The sequence below is a fragment of the Microtus pennsylvanicus genome, chromosome 8 (genome assembly GCF_037038515.1).
Source record: "Microtus pennsylvanicus isolate mMicPen1 chromosome 8, mMicPen1.hap1, whole genome shotgun sequence".
Lineage (NCBI taxonomy): Eukaryota > Metazoa > Chordata > Mammalia > Rodentia > Cricetidae > Microtus > Microtus pennsylvanicus.
The window spans coordinates 44,329,215-44,346,651 of record NC_134586.1 but is presented as its reverse complement, the minus strand read 5'-3'; the positions used below and the strand labels follow the sequence as shown (position 1 = coordinate 44,346,651).

General features: G+C 38.9%; 1 protein-coding gene across 3 annotated transcripts in view; it reads right to left on the bottom strand.

Moving 5' to 3' along the window:
* Cntn3 (contactin 3) overlaps positions 1-17,437 on the bottom strand; it is a 365,078-nt gene that overhangs the window by 23,333 nt on the left and 324,308 nt on the right. For all 3 annotated transcript variants that reach the window (XM_075983332.1, XM_075983333.1, XM_075983334.1), the window contains 6 exons: positions 11,810-11,927; positions 10,872-11,030; positions 10,620-10,769; positions 9,105-9,175; positions 6,041-6,275; positions 4,227-4,342 (listed from right to left, as the gene is read on the bottom strand). In XM_075983332.1, coding sequence (XP_075839447.1) covers positions 4,227-4,342; positions 6,041-6,275; positions 9,105-9,175; positions 10,620-10,769; positions 10,872-11,030; positions 11,810-11,927 — 849 coding nt within the window. The remainder of the gene's footprint in view (positions 1-4,226; positions 4,343-6,040; positions 6,276-9,104; positions 9,176-10,619; positions 10,770-10,871; positions 11,031-11,809; positions 11,928-17,437) is intronic.

The window sequence follows — 17,437 nt, the reverse complement described above, 5'->3', positions numbered from 1 at the left end:
CTGTTTGTTACTTTCTGCACAATTCAAACACACTCCAACCCAAAAGTTTATATAGAAAGTCCCATTACCACTGTTCTTGCAATCCCTTGCCCCCTCCCCACCAGTAAGAGGGACAGCCGCTTTGGGATCACACACTTGATGCACAGTGGATTTCTTTTCTTTTCTTTTTTAATTTTTTTTTCAGTAAAATTTGAATCCAAAGCTCAACATTCAAAACAGAAAATGGAAGCTGTAAGCCTCCTTGGGCCATTTTAGCAAATGCTGATTTTTTTTAAAAGAGTAAATTTATTCATTTATTTTACATCCTGATCTGAGTTCCTCCTCTCTCCTCTCCTCCCAGTCTGATCCCACCCTCCAGTCCTCTCCCCTTCTGTTTCTGTTCAGGAAAGGGCAGGTCTCCCATGAGTATCAACAAAACATGGCATATCAAATTTCAGTGAGACTAAGCACCTCCCCATGTATTAAGGATGGGCAAGGGCTTTCTTTCATTTCATTCCCAAATAAGGCTGTGAGTTATTGACTAGTATTATCTCTATTTTAAGTGACCCTTGGAAAACTTTATAAATATTTTGAACCTCACTTCTCAAACAGCCATGTCTGAACTGTATTAATGTAATCATCTTTTTTCATACTACCCTGAGAACTTGGGAAACAGGACCAAGCAACTAAGTGAAGTTCTTTATCCCATACGGGACTTCTTCTCTCACCCAGGAAGATCTGACTGCAGGAAAATGGTTTAACCTCTACTAGATGTTGTAGGGGCTTCCACTAGGGTTCCTTTATTTTCTGTCAATCATATGTTCGCTGCTTTCTCTGACATGAGATTTATTTTCAATAAAATATCTTTTTCTGAATGATTCTTCAGCAGCTATATTTATATATTACCAAAAAAAAAATCAGTGCTGGGGACACAGCACAATCAGTACAGAGCTCATGTGCCTTACTTAGTCCAATCCCCAGAATCCAATGCAAAAAGTGGGTGCAGCTTGGGTGCCCTCCATTTCTCTAATTGACTTAAATTAAAACTCCACGTTAAAGAGGCATGAACAAATGGATACCTGGGGCTTAGTGGCCATCTAGTCTTTCTGAACTCATGAACTCTAGGTTCAGTGAAAAATCCTGTCTCAAAAATTAAAAGTGGAGAGAAATAGAGGAAGATACTCAACATCAGCTTTACAAATATGTGTACACACACACACACACATAAGCAGCCTGTAAATGTCCTGTGCTAACAATTCCCAACATTCAACACTCTCAAGATGTTTTATAAGCTCATAAGTCCAGTATATAGTAATTATTTCTTTCTTTCTTTAAAGGGTATGACAAGTACAGTCATGTTGGGACTTACGATCTTACATTTTGTCTGTTTAAGGTAAAAGCACTCGAGGCTGGCATGCATTTCTTTTTCCTAACTAAAGAGTGTCAAATGTATACATGGATTTACTTTGGCTAATTTTGATTAAAAGCGGAATCCTTTGTCCTGCTCCTCTTATGGGAACTTCAATTACAGTCACTCCTGGGCTCATTTTCCAAAGCTGGAACAGGTAACTTCTTACAGCACTTTAGTTAGATTAGGGGGCTGTTCTGCCGAGTGCCAGAGCACAGGTGCTCCTTTCTGTGGTCTTGCCATGAGTCTGGGAACTGCAAGGGAGATTTAAAAAAGAACGTTTTCCACCAAGACCAAAAGTTTTCCATATTTTCTTCCTCAGTACCATCCAAGATACAAAGAAGCATCTACTTATGTTTTTTACACTATGGAAAGAATTCTAGGAAGGCAAGTAGGTATCAAGTCATGTGACTCAACTCTTCCTGAATTTCTTCAAGTTCTTGTTAAACAAGAAAGCCTAGACTTGGTGTCTGCTTCAGACTATTTACTGGAATAAATTTGGCAAATAAACATCTTAAATAGTCCCCTTAAACATAGTTCCCAACTGGCTTTTTATTTCCATGAGCCAAATGTTATGAAAAATACCTTGCACATGTTACCTTGCTCAATTTCCGGAAAGGAGGAAGCTTATGACCTGCTCATATAGCAGGTGCCGGCTCTACCATCATTGCTTGCCAGCAGTTCTTCTGTTTGCAGCCCACATAGCTTCGCTGCCATTGACACAGTCAGTTCTCTAATCCTTGGGAGATCCTGCTGCTGCCCTTTCATAGCCCACTGCTTACATCTGCTTCGCAGAGTCAGGTGCCTGGGTTCTTAGACTTTACTCTCCGGCCTCCTTTTAGTGGCTGATCATGTCCCTGGTGTATTTTTATGGTGTTATACTCTCTTCACCTCCCTTTCCTCAAACGAGCATTTCTCAGCCATATTTGGGAAGCCGTCACCTTCCCAAATACTTACTAAAGCATGTACATTTCCTACCTGTTTTCATCCAGTGGTTTTTAAGGAGAGTTTGCAGAGCCCATGTTTACTGATAACCCCAGGTAATTTTGGGGAACTGGCCCATACACTATCTACATCTTGAGCGTCACTGCTCTGGTGCCTGTCCTTTCTCTAATTCACTTGTTAATATTTATTTAAGTCAAGCCTTGTTTGGTTACAAGGAATGGAAACACTTAGAGCTGTTCAAATACAAAGAGACTTTAATGAGAAGAAGGGCAAAGTGGAAAAGAATCTCAAGGCTACTTGAGATTCAGGTAGCTATTACATGGTTCTTCTGTTTTTTTCCTTTCTAAAGATCTATAAGCTCTTGCTTGCTTTATCCTTCAGGGTCATACTGCTCTCATCTGACCAGCCTTGCCTGGCATGCCTGGAGTGTTAGCTTGCAAAATATGAAGTGAGTTGTGAATCTGACAGAGCACCTCAATGGATATAATGTCTACCCCACTTACTTAAATATGTCAAATAAGAACCCCATTGATTGTGGTGGATGTTTTATAGATCAGTTGCCCTAGATCAAGTGACCACCCTGGGACAAACACCTGCGGTTGAACTGAAAAGTAGAAGGGGATACAGCTGTGTCGAGCAAACATGCCCCTGTAATCCTGTCCAAATCACCTGCTTGCACACAGAGGTCGTGTGCTGATCGTTTAGTTTTGTTGTCAACATGACACATGGTAGAGTTGTCAGAGAAGAGGCAGCTCAGTTGAAAATGCCATCAGATTGCTTTAGACAAGTCTGATGGTCATTTTCTTTACTAATGGTTGAAATGGGAGGACCAAGATCACCGTGGGAGATGCCATCCCTTCTGCAGGTGGTGGTGGCATTCTTCCATTCTGCTTTGGTTCCTGGTTCCTGTCTTGACTTCCATGAGAGATGGAGTGTGGCCCGAGAGTGAAATAAATCCTTTCCTCCCCAGGTTGCTTTGGGAGATGATATTTTATCACAGCAATAAATAAATAAACAAAGAAATTAACACAGCAAAAAAAATAGTAGACAGATGTTGGTAGAGCTAAAAATCATAACTATTATTCCAACAATATTACTGATAAAGAAATCTTAATATTGTTTTTTTTTCATTTTTCTAATTCTGAGCTCCACTGCTCTTTACTAAACACTGGTTCACAATATCATTCAGCACCGTGTGTGGGATAGTCCCACTGCGTTATTCTGAAGCCACCATTCTCCAAGGGATCCCTATAAGGATATCTACACCATTTGCGCTCAGTCGGAACTGTTTATATTCCTTCCGTGTTTACCTGTTTTTCCTTTAATTTCCTGGGTAAGCCTTTTGCCCTTGTGGACCCTATAGGAATGGCATGTTCTTTTCCACTCAAACATTTATTTTCTTGCTAACTTATTTTGACTTGCATTTTATTTGGTCTTAAGATTTCCTCTCTTTAGATATATCTTCTTATTTCACCAAATACAGAGATCACTGCAAGTGAGAGTTATGTCACAGCTAACTATGCTAGAGAGTAGAAGAGAATCTTAGAATGTAACAAGAACACCAAGAGAATAGGACAAAACCCCAGGAATATGTTTTCATGATGACATAAAAATTATATATATAGTGCTGTAGTTCAATCTTCTTATTTTAGAGAATCCACATAGAAGATTTTGATTTTGATTACATGATTTTCCTTCATATTTAGTATATGAGCCTTCTCCACCCAACTTGTTATTTCTACCTACCTGGCTGAGTTAAATATGCAGATGCACCTGCCAGTAAGAAAATTTCAGCTGAAGACAGTATTTGTCTAAGATGTTGATGATAAGAAGAATTTCAAAGGAAACAAAGTGTAGCAACATGGAAAAAACACATTAATTCTAAAGCAATTACCTCATAGCCAAGTAAATGTCCATTGCTCAACTTCCAGGGAATTGTATTCCATGAAACTTCAATTTCTGAGGAAGACAGGCTATGGGCAGAGATGTGGGACGGGGCTACTGTAGGCTCTGTTCAGAAACAGGAATTGGAATACAATGATAATGCTGACCATTCAATTGACAAATCATCTAAAATCCTAAATTTAAAAATATTCCTATATTTTATGGGGTTCTCAGAATTTTGCTTTTTCTCAGAATACTGGTTCTTAGCAGACATTTTTTTTTCTCTTTGAAATCCATCTCTGTATTAAATGGTTTTGATCCTAGGCCATACCTCCATGAGGCTGAAACAGAATCAGGGTTTAAGGATAGGCACAGTGGGTTCTCTGTCCAGAAACTCTCAGGGTTGGGGCAGGAATATCAGGAGTACTTAGCACTAATCAAGCCAGTATTGGTGTCTAGAGCATCAGATCATTTTCTGAGCCCCTTGGATTGTGATTCTTTATGAGGTGCATTAGTTAGATTTCACTCTGCCTTACTGAGGCCCTGTAACATATTTCTAGTATGCATCTTGTTGCAAATGGGACAATTTAACAGTAACAGAAGGGCGGAAATGAGCAAGACAAAAATAAGTGGAAGCCTCTGGATGTTTCTTCCTTCCACCCACAATACTCAGGTCTTAGGTGCATGGGTAGGCAGTATTTGTAAACTTCCTGGCTCATCACTCTTGCTTAAACACTGCTCTGCCTTTAGAAGTCTGGTAGTTTCTGGAAAATGAATCTGGCTATAAACAAAGGGTCTCTGTTTTGAAAAGATTTCTACAACCATTTTCATTCCTCCCTATTAATGGAAATGAAAACACAAAACTGATATTTATTATTATTTAAATCACCAACGTTGAACCATGTTTTTATAATTTATTACCTGGTTGTTAGGTAGGGGAGACAACATGCTATCATATTTCTTAAGTTAAGAATGGTTAAGGCCAATGTTCCCTGAGTGAAATTGGCTGTTCCATTTACTAAATGTATATTTAACAAATTCATTCACATCTTTCATCAATCTTCTATTTTCTCATTTTTAAATGGAGACTAATAATTTAACCTATACTTCAACCTTTATCAAAAATTCAAAATTAAAATGCATGGCAGACGTTGAGTGCTTCTTATACTGTAGTATGAGATAGACATTGATAACAGGGCTAATGTTCAGTTGTCAATACCTCAAATGGCAATTTTGCTTCATTCTCCTAATTCATTACCATTTTCTCAAGAGAGCTGGAAAGAAAATACTGTGTTTCGATTTCTTGAGGAGGTATTCAAGTAAGTCAGAAGGACTGAGCTGTTTCTGAGTGACGTCTGCAAGTGTGTACGAGAGCTGGGGTCATCCTTCAAGGACACACAGCTCTAAAATGTCAACCTCCTGGTTCTCAGTATCCATCATGCTTCAGTCCTTTGCTGAGGCCTCAGGAAATACTTTTCACAGCTCTGGGCCAGGCTAGTTTGAAGGGTTGCCTAATTTTGACACCAGAAAGAAAAATGAACTTTGAGAGGTGACAGTATCCCATGGTTCACAAGATGAAACTCAGGATTGGAATGCTTCATGAAGAGTCTTATTATTATACTCTGTAACCATCAAGTGAGTCCTAACATCTCAAGTCAGGAATGGTTGATTGTTATGATCTGCCCTGGCAATATAATAACAGCTCTGATGACTGCTCTTTTGAAAAAAATATAAATATATCTGAAGCCACAAAGAACTTTCAAGACATTTCTTTAAAATAATGAGTTGATTAGATTGGAACTAAAGACTTTATATTTTCCATACCTTCCTCTGCAGAGAATACTGTTGTCACTGGGCTAAAGGGCCCTTCACCTTTGTTATTGTAAACACCCACTTTAACTTCATAGGGTGAAAAAGGCACAATGCTTTCGTTCCTAAAGACATATCTTGGGTTATCTGGGGATGTCACCACTGTCTGGATCCAGGTGGTAACCCCAAGTGGGCGGAAAGCAACCACGTACCCAAAACCTCCACCATTCTGTAGTTCTTCAGGGACTGGCTACAAAGAAAAGACATATTAAATCATCCTCATTCATAAGGACAGAGCAAAAACGATGGAGACATCATTTGTGAATCTGAAAGCCATTAAATAATGATTTATATGGAATTAAGCAGATGTACTTTTAAAATGAGAAAAACACCCATGATACAGTCAGGTGAGATACTTTTAGACAGTCACATGCCACTCATTCATAGGCGTCAAGATAATAAACTTACATCTTCTATAACTATTCAGATATTAGAATATCACATAGTCAAAATCTGAGTTTCTAACAACATAAGCTTTCGTTCAAGAATACCTGTTATTTTAAGACAAATAAGAACAATCAAATCTCTAAATGCTAATTTTATAGAAAAGGTCATACCTGGATATTATGACTCAGTACAGAAAATTAGAGAGAAAGAGGAAGTGAAAACAATGCACTAAATTCAAAGCTGCATGTGATTAAAAGATTCTACTTACACTCAACTCCAGGAAAATGACATTTTACTTGTAATCAACATCTGCAGATTACCGAGAATTTAGTTCCAGTGTCGTTTAAATGTTAAATTCATTGTTATAGTGTCTCCTGATTGTGACAGGAAGTCAAGGCTGAGAGAATGGCCAGGAAGAATCTAGTCAGCCAAGCACATGACGGTCTGTGTGATAGCAGTGGGAAACACAGGGTTCCATGGAAAATTATGAGTGAATAAGAGTCAACTGTTAGGGCCTGATTCTCAGTACTGTTTGTTATTTCCTTGCCTCGCTGTCTTCACTGATACCACACTGTGAGTTTGGAATGACATGAGCATGTGCAAATGAGAGGAAAGGTGATTACCACAGAATGCAGCAGGGTGAGCTGCAGTACCATTGGCATCAATGCCACTAGGACCAGCACCACCACTACTAGCTATAGTACCACGGACCAGTTCCAGGACTCTCTGAGTTATAAGCACCACCACAATCACTACCAACAACACCAAGTCCACGAGGCAGTTCCACCAACATCAGCACCAACATTGCCGTCATTGCTGGAAATGCTAGAATCAGCAGCATCTCTTAAGAGCACTGGTAAGAGCACCCCAACTGACCCACATTCATATTCCGAGACCTCCTAATATCACTGCTGCCACTAGCTCCATAGAAGCACCAGCACCAGAAGTACCCCTGACAGCACCAACACCATCAAATAGTTCCAGTAGAACTGCCAGTACTAAAGGCATCAATACTAGTTTTGTCAGTACCACCAATATCACCAAAAACAGTGCCGGCAGCAACACAATTACCAGTACCATAAGAAACATCATCCATAGCTCCAGCAACATTGGTAGTATCAGCATGAGGCCCACCACCATTTACACCGTCGATAGAACCAACACTAGAAGCATTGTGACTTAGGCCGCTAGAGTTACCACTAGTTACACAAGTACCATCACCAGGATTGGTCATACAAGAATCGACACCAACACCAACACCAAGAGTACCACTATTAGAAGTAGCATCTGATGTGGGATGCCCTTTTCTATACTGTGAATGTGTCTTATTACCATTGGTTAACAAAGAAGATGATTTAGCCAATAACCAGGCATGTGGAGAATCCAAGCAGAGAGACAGGGAAAGAAGGCAGAGTCTGAGATGCCATCCAACCACAAAGGGGAAAGATGTATTAGCATTACTGGTAAGCCAGTGGTGATACACAGATGAATAGAAATGGGTTAATTTAAATTAAATGTTAAATTAAGAGCTAGTTAATAATAATTCTGAGCTAATAGGCCAAACAATGTAAATAATATTAAAACTCTGAGTGATTCTTCAGGAACTGTAGGGCAGGAGAGAATGCTCCAGTAATTAGCATCATTTGGATAAGTGCTGGCATCATTACTACACCATCACTATTACTGGGACCACGAATTGTATAGTTTTATCATCACTGCCACTAGCAGTACTGATATCTCCAGCACTACATGACCACCAGTACTATCAGTGTTGTTAGAGCACCAATGCCACTAGCTCTACCACCAGCACAGACCTATAAATGCCGTCAGGACTACCAGTAACAGAAATAATATAACCAATACTACTGCGAGAGCTACCAGAAGCATCATAACTAATACCTGGCTCAATTATCATCATGACCACCAAGACCACTGGCACTACTATTACTGCCATATCAATACCACCACCAGCACCACCAGCAGCAGCACTATCATTACCGCTACCATCAGCACAACCAGAGGTATGGACATTACCAGCACCCATGACATCAACAGCACCATCACTATCAAAAGCAGCATGAGTACCACCAGAATTGCTAAGCCAATGCTGCTGCTAATACCATCACAGGTACAGACACCATGAATGATCAGCACTCTCCAAACCATTAGCACCATTAACAGCATCAGTGGCAGCACCATGTCCTTGTACTGTTACTAGCACCAGACTCAAAAATATCCCAAACACTAGCACCATTTGCCATCAAAAGCAGCAACAGTAACCTATCAGCAACATGATCAACAGCTCCCTATTTCCCTGTGCAAACATGAGTACCACCATCAGCACAAGAACACTAAAATAAGCAACAACACTATTCTTATCACCATCAGCATCACTTAGAAATACAACTGCTGGCACTAATACCACCAGAAATGATGTCACTCTAACCATCACCAATATCAGCATCAGTGCCACCAGTATGTATCTATTACTACCACTAGCAAAAGTACCAACATCACTGCCATGACCACCACTGTCATCATCATCACAATCAACATCAGTATACTGCAGGAGAATGTGATAATTGGATGAAAAGCAATACCCTGATGGGAAAGATGTTGCCCGAACACTTACATCCCAGGTTATTACTAGTTCAGATCTGCTTCCACCTCCTCCGCTGACCTCAGAAGGTGCCACTTCTGGAGCTGTGTGGGTCAGAGACACAGAGACAAAATCCTGCTTTTACATGGTAATATTTGACAGGAGATTCATTTACTCATTTGAGATACCATTAAGGGTTTTAACACTGACACGCTAAAACACATGATACAAATGCATGCGCATATGTACATTTCTATATCTCATTAGTAACATCATCAGTTATTTATAATCACATGCATTTATGAAACATTTCGATAAAGTCATCAAATTATTTGATTTACATAAGATCATAAATGATTCAGAAATCTCCGAAACAGTGAGAAAAAAAAATATAACCCAAGTGAAAGCTACTTGGTAACAACTAACTAAGGTGACAGAAAAAATTATTTCCCAGGATTGACAGGGAGTAAGTTCAGCATGCATTCATCTGGACTGGAAGTCTCAGCATGGCACAGGCTCTTGGTAAGAGGGGCACAGACTGGAACCCTCAGGTCCTGCTAGGAAGCATTCTTGATAAAACTCCCATAGATATCAGCTTTCTCACTCACGCTGAGAACCTTTTGGTTTGTAAATCCTGAGATGAAACTAGAATATAAATTCTATGGAGGGCCTTTGTAATACACCCTGCTGTATTTTCTGGAAGCATATCAGATGGACCCTAAAAACACATTGTGTGAAGGAATGAAGAGGATAGCCAGAACACATGCTACCTGTTTCCCACAATACCTAGAACCAACATCAGGTATACCTTCCTGAGGAAAGGTGAATTTACAATGTGCAAACATATTCCATTCTCCTTTGGCTTAGTGCTTAAACTGATACATTTGCTGCATCTCATGCCTCATTTTAATTAACATTACTGGTTTTGGAAAGGGAAGTCTTGATGTACCCATCAACTGCCTCTCTAAAGCAATGGAATGTTTACCTGCTAACTCTTAGTTTTAAGGAAAGCATGCTTTTAGAATTATGAAAGTAGCTTGTGACACATGCTAATAACTGCCTTGTATAAATTCTTAAAATGATGCTTTCTTAATCTGACACTTATGGAGCTATAATATCCTACTCATCAATTGCCCGCATGCATTTGCCGAGCGTGGTGGCAGAATGAGTTTTCTCAGCAGCATAGCTCCCAGTGGTGTTATCAGGCTGATTTGTCAGTGCTTCTTATAAATGGAAACAATGTTTCCCCTGCTAACAGGGAGGTATGTCAGATAGTAATTATGACCTTAAATGACAAAAACATATTCACTCAACACACACTAATGATCGCCTGAAACTGACTGAACTCCTGAAATGCCACACCACATCAGAGTCACTTACAGGTTTCTTTTGAAAAATGCCATATGGAGGTCTGCTATTAGAAAGGTCATATCATTGTGACAATGGGTTATTGAGACAGATCTCTTGGTGGCTGGGAGATCAAAGCTAATGGAAACATACACCCTGGTAAATCTATTAACCCATTACTCAGAAAACAAAAGCACTAACCTGCCTCTTCAGTCCTTACTTTTTCTGAGGGTAAACTGGGTTCTCCACCTCCGATTTTGTTACTGGCTACTACCCGAAACTCATATTCCACCCATGGGTTTAACTCCACGACGGTGGCTGTATGCGTCTTGCCATCAATGACCTCAGGTACTACAAAGGAATAGTTCAGAAGATATAGAGTCAGCCTGTGCCAGTACTCAACTGGTGCGCATTCTCTAGGTTGCTGCCCTCTGTTTCTCCCATCTACTTTACCTGTTGTGACAGTTTGCCAGCCCACAGAGAAAGGTGTCCTAGCCTGGACTGCATAGGATAGAACCGGGCTGTGGCTGTCTGTACCTTCTGTCCAAGAGAGCTGGGCTGTTGTGTCTGTAATTTCATCTACCTTTACATTTTCCGGTGGTCCAGGTGAACCTAAAGGAGGCAAGAATGCAAAGAGCATCCCATAAACGCCATCCTCTTCTACCAAAGCAAAGAGGCTTACATCATCACTTTAATACCTCCAACTTGTTGCCACTTTCAAAAGAACTTAAGGGAAGATGCCATTTAACTGGCAATAAAACTACCACTTTTTTTTTCTGCATTCCCATTTTTAGTGGAGAGATAGTGATAGGAAGCCCTGGTTCATAATACTATGTGAATACAGGTGCCAGCTACGAAACGATGCTCTATTCAGCGGCATCCCAGTACCTTGATAAATTAAGTGTCCCCTACTTTGGGAAGTATGGCCTTCTGTGAAACACAACTTGGCTTGCTACTTCAATGTGTTTTATTCTATGATATGCTTTGGACATCTATTTCTCAGCCTCGCAGTAAATCAGTACCCTAGATGACAACCCAGGTTGGTGAATTTTCCGATTGCTCTGGATAAGGCTTTTGGAGACAGACGCATATGTACTACCCTCTATTTCCTATTAAATACATTTGTTGAATTAGCGACATGCTCAAAAACACATTGACTTGGCAGCAGCTGTAGAATGCCAATTACAGTAAGAACTATTTGAAGGGCACAGTTGAGGATTTTATTTCTTTGAATTAATACATTATTATTGTCATATATTCTGGCATATGGGTGTCAGGGATAACCTCAATATTATGCCTTGCATTTTTGCATAGTATCTCACTACAGCTTTCCTCTAGTGAGCAATGCCCATGGAGCAGTTTTAGACAACACAGGAGGTAACACTGCTTACCTCTTACTATGAGCTCTGCTGCGGATGAAACGCTGTCCACCCCTGTCTGCACCATACACACATACTTCCCACTGTGTTTCAGTTGGATGTTTCTGATCATTAAATCGCCAGACGAACTCTGTTGGGGAAACAGGTAATGAAACATCATTATATTTAAAAAACAAAGGATCTTGAAGGCAAGGCAATCCATCTTTAGAGAAAACAACGTGGCAAGTAGTCAGGACATTGAAATCATAGGATACCTGGAAATTAAGACAAGTTCAAAACCATGCAGGATGGCATACACATTTCTATATGCATATAGAGCATTTCTTTGGGTATTTATGGCTTCAAAAAGAAACGAGGGCAGAGATTATAGTCTCATATTCTATTTACTTCCACCAGGCAACACTTCTTTTTATATCTACTGCTTAGCACCAGCTCAGTTCTCTCTGGTTGCAACCCCAGTGCAATTATCTTCCTGAGAAGAGGAGGAAGCATTTGGGTACCTAGTGGGAGATAAATATGGCATGGCAGGGGGGATTACCAGGGTTGAAACATTTTTCTCTTTTCTCAACACGTTGGAGCGTAAAAGACTAAAGTCATCTAATTCCTAAAAATGCTACGGAACTTACAGCAAGAAAATATGAACCCCCTTTAAAAAAGAAATTAAAGCACTTTAAAACCTCATAAATAACAGTTATGCAGAAGACATTTGTTGGCATCCCCTGTTACCAATTAATGGAGCAAATGTGTATCTAAATGCTCAACTTTAAAAGGTCCTCATTTACAGAGACTATAAATTCACATTCATAAAATGAGTAACTGCAGGTCAGTTTCCCACATCAGTGGAAATATAGACTAAAATAAGAGCATCTGGAAAGAGAAGCGCTTCGAAATGATCATCACTTCACGTCCATCCTGGGAGAAGAAGAGGCAGTGCTTATCATGGTAATTAAAAGGAGGTTTTTTTTTTTTTTTTTTTTTTTTTTTACTCTTGCATGGGCCTAGAGTTTGTGGCAAGAGGGACCGGACTGATCTAATTTTAGGTAGATCCCGAAAATCCTGTTTAGGCTAATATCTTCCATATTGCTCCCATCCTTGGGGTTGCTAATGGCCTGTGTATTCTCCATTGGTTGGATCATACGGCTTTAGATAGGATTTCTGGGGTACTGGGAGAAGCAGCTGTAAGGTGATTGATGGCTATAATTAAATGATAATCCAAAAACTGTTCAGTTTGCACATTTCTACTTTCCTAGAGTTGAGCTTTTTATTTTCCTTCCCTCCTTCCCCCCCTCCTTCTCCTCAGGGTTATTTAGAAATGTGTCCCTGGAGATAACTATCCCTGCTTGCTGACCTTTCCAAACTCCTCTGGTTTTATGAGCTCCTCATATGCTCGCAGGAGGGTGATTATCATTTCCATAGAAATCTCCTCTTTTCTGTGAAGCCCTATGACCGGTAAATGCCACCAAGGCACTGGGTGAGGCCTGTATTCTTCTGTCTTTACTTTCTCATTTTGAAACAGATTAGAGAGAACTTAACTGTAATTTTCTTATCTGCTTTGTCATTTGGATCTACCTTTGGTTGTTTTTGGCTCTAGAATGAGTAAGAAAGAGATTGGTGTTGGGAACTTGAAGCTCAACTGACTTTTCCTACTGAAGACTAAAGAAAGAGAAATAGGTAATCTTGAGTATAAAACAAAACTGAGCAACAACAAAGATATTTTCCCCAAAGAAATGCATCAGGTTCTCCTGCAGAGGATATATAATTAAAAAAACAATCATGTTTTCATAAATTCCTTTATTTTTATTTTATGTATATATAAGTATTTGGTGTACATTTGGTTGTTTTTCTCATGATCAACGTAGAAAAAGTGGAAGAATTTTTAACAGAAAGAAAATTTTGCAAAAACTAAGAGGGACCTTTTCGTAAGGAGAGATTCCTTGTTCATATTCCAGCCATCCAGATCCAAATAATAATACAGATTATTATATTAATTATACTATTAATTACAACACTGATAGAGGAAGGTCATTGGTTAATTAATAAAGAAACTGCTTGGCCTGATAGGTTAGAACATAGGTGGGTGGAGTAAACAGGACAGAATGCTGGGAGGAAGAGGAAGTGAGGCAGACGCCATGCTGCTTCTCTCCAGGGCAGACGTAGGCTAGAATCTCCCTGGTAAGTCACCACCTCGTGGTGCTACACACATTAATAGAAATGGGCCAAGCAGTGTTTATATGAATACAGTTTGTGTGTTGTTATTTTGGGGCATAAGCTAGCCAGGCAGCCAAGAGCTGGGCCGCAGCAATGCAGCCCACAGCTCCTTCTACACAACACTATTTGACAAATAGCTTAGGCATATTTTTAGCTAACTCTTACATCTTAAATTAACCCATTTCTATTAATCTGTGTATTGCCACAAGAATGTGGCTTAGCGGTAAGGTTGTATCTGATAGCTGGCGTCTTTCTCCTTTGGCAGCTACATGGCATATCCCTGATTCCATCTGCTTTTTCTCTACATCTCTGTTTAGATTTCCTGCCTGGCTTTACTCTACTAAGCCACTGGTCAAAACAGCTTCTTTAATAACCAATTATAATAACACGTATTCATAGCATAAGGAGAGGAATCCCACATCAGGACCTTCATCTTTTTTTCACCCATTTCTACTCTATTTGTACTCTTCTTTTTTCAGTGCTTTGTCTCCTACCCAAGTGTTGTTGTTTAAGAGAGCTCTAGAAGTAAGTGAGATTCTCCTTAACAAAACCATGCACCATGATTCATACTTCAGAGTCACCTAAGAACAGAGCCCTGCCCAACACAGTCTCTGCTTTCCAGGACATATACTGAAGCTAGACTCACAAGGTTTGCATGTATACAACAAGCTATGCTTATGAATTAGAATGTTTAATATAGGTGAAATAAAACCATGATGCATACACTGTGTATAGACAAATACAATTAAAAGAGACACTTTCAATACCTGCTACAGATATGGGATTAGAGCTGTTGTTGTTGCAATTAGAAATCTATTAGCAATCCTATTTGAATCACTTCAAATATCACCTAAAGAAGGGTTATATGTACAACCCATTTCCAATTAATTCTGTTCCTTATGCTATGCCCCAAGAAATGCACATGTATATACACTAAAGGAAATTTATAGGGAAAACAAAGAAATTAACTGTCTACCTTAGTTAAAATAGGTTTCAGATGACTTAGTTAATGAAAGACTGTCTGCTCATAAATAAATGTGTAATACATATAGAGTGATATGGTTGAATCTAGGAAACATAAAAGTTAAATACAAGATATAGCTTTTATCACATGAGACACCTAGATTATAGTTACAGTGAGGATCAATCGTCTTTTGTATTTGCTGTTAGCTTTTCAAGCACTAGGAGTAGAATGTGGAGCCTCACAAGTACTCAGTGTGAACTTCCCCACTCAATCACATCCATAGTTTGTTTGTTTACAGACAAGATCTTTATACATCTCACAAACTGGCCTGAAATTTGCAATCCTCCTGCCTCACCTTCTAAAACAGCTGAGATTATAGGCCTGTCTTATTAGTGTCAGTAAAAAAGTAGAATGAAGGATCATGGGAATAATCTGGATGGCAGCCATATTCCGTCACTTGAGTTCAGTGTTGGTTATATCACAGAGATTATTTTGTGGCAGGTAATTGGATTTAACAATTTGGTGGAGAAATAATAGCTTCCAAAAATATAAGAGTATGTATAGTTATACTTCTAAGTGCATGGCTTTTAGAGAAACGATAAGCTAATGTATTCACATAATAAGACTGTAGTTTCTAACTCTAATTTCCTCATAAGATTTAATATTTAATAATCAAAATTCAAATTAAGGTGTTAGTCACAAATCCTAAGATTTTTATCACGATGTAATAACTTTCAGAAATGCCAAAATTTCCAAAGAATTTCTGTCGAGAAGATATTGCAAGTGACCCTTTCTTCTATCAGTTTGACTCCTTAGAGAATACAGTTGTTGGTTTACTGTGATGAAAGAATCATAGAGGAATATTCAGAAAATCTTAAGTAAAATTAGTCAAAACTCAGCAATGTTGAACTTCACAGAATCCCCCCCCCAATATATTTATCAAACATTGCATAATATCAGAGAATATTTAGAAGCATGGTGATAATTTCCCAGGGCAGGGTTGTTCAGCACATGGTGTGCAGGCTGCTTGCAGCACAGGAGAACAGTGAATGCATACAACACAAACTCACAAACTTAAATCGGTATGAGATTGTTTATACTAATTGTTCTATAACTTGATCATACGCTTATTAAGAGTATACTACATAGAGGACAATGCCGTGTTTCCATGTCACCCCAAATCAATATATGTGGCTCTTCCTATCTGTATGCATTTATCGCTTCAGTTTATGATAGTGTGCGGCTTACACTATGTTATCTTCAACTGCAGACCACCTGAAAACTTCATAACTTACATGTCCTTAGTGGTGACTTGGTAAGTGAAACAAAATGATTATTAATTCTGTTTTAACCTATCATTGCAAACTATAGATTTTTAACATTATTTAGCAGACAGGTGAGTATTCTTTTAATTGATTATTAAGGGAACTTCACACTGGAGTATAATTCCCACATCACTGATTGTCCTGTACAATTGGCAACCCAACTTCATGCTGTCTTGGGAAAGGAGATTAGGAAGACCCCAACTTCGCTGCGATTTCCTTGCCAAATAATCTGCATAATAGAAATAAACAGTCTCACCTAGCATTCTTTTTATTTTTTTTAATGTAGATTCTGTTCCTTATTTGGGACAGTGATCTGCAAGTCTCCCCTATAAATAACCCTTTATTATTCATAATTCTGAACTAGTGTGGGATTATTTTGTGACTTCCACCATCATGGTGATTTCTTAGAAAATTAATAAATAATCTACCTCAAGACCCAAAATAACACTTTTGGGTATATACTCAAAGGATGTTCAAACATACCACAAGGGCATGTGCTCAACAATGTTCGTAGCAGCATTATTTGTAATAGTCAGAACTTGGAAACAACCTAGATGCCCCTCAGATGAAGAACAGATAAAAAAAATATGGTACATATATACAATAGAGTAATATTGCTACTCGGCAATAAAAAATAATGACATCTTGAAATTTGAAGGCAAATGGATTGATCTAGAAAAAAAAACATGTTGAGTGAGGTAACCCAGACCCATAAAGACAAATATAACTTGTACTTACTCATAAGTGGCTTTTAGATATAAACCAAAGAAAAACCAGCCTTACAATCCACAACCCCAGAGAACCTAGACATCAAAGAGAACCCTAAGAGAGATATACATGGATCTAAATAGGAAAGAGAAAAAGACAAGTTCTGAGTAAATTGGGAGCATGGGGATAGTGGGAGAGGGTAGAAGGGGAACGGAATGGAAGGGAGAAGAGTGGAGAAAAACGTATAGCATAATAAAAACAATAAAAACAAAAAAATAAAATATGTTCTTAATTGAAATAAAAGAATACTACATTTCCTCTTCCCTTTGCTCCCTCAAATTCCTCCTTAATGCCTTCCTCTGAATCCTTCACATGCCTTCCCCATGTAATAGCTTTTTGATTGGTATTTGTATAGGAATGGATACAATTGCTGAG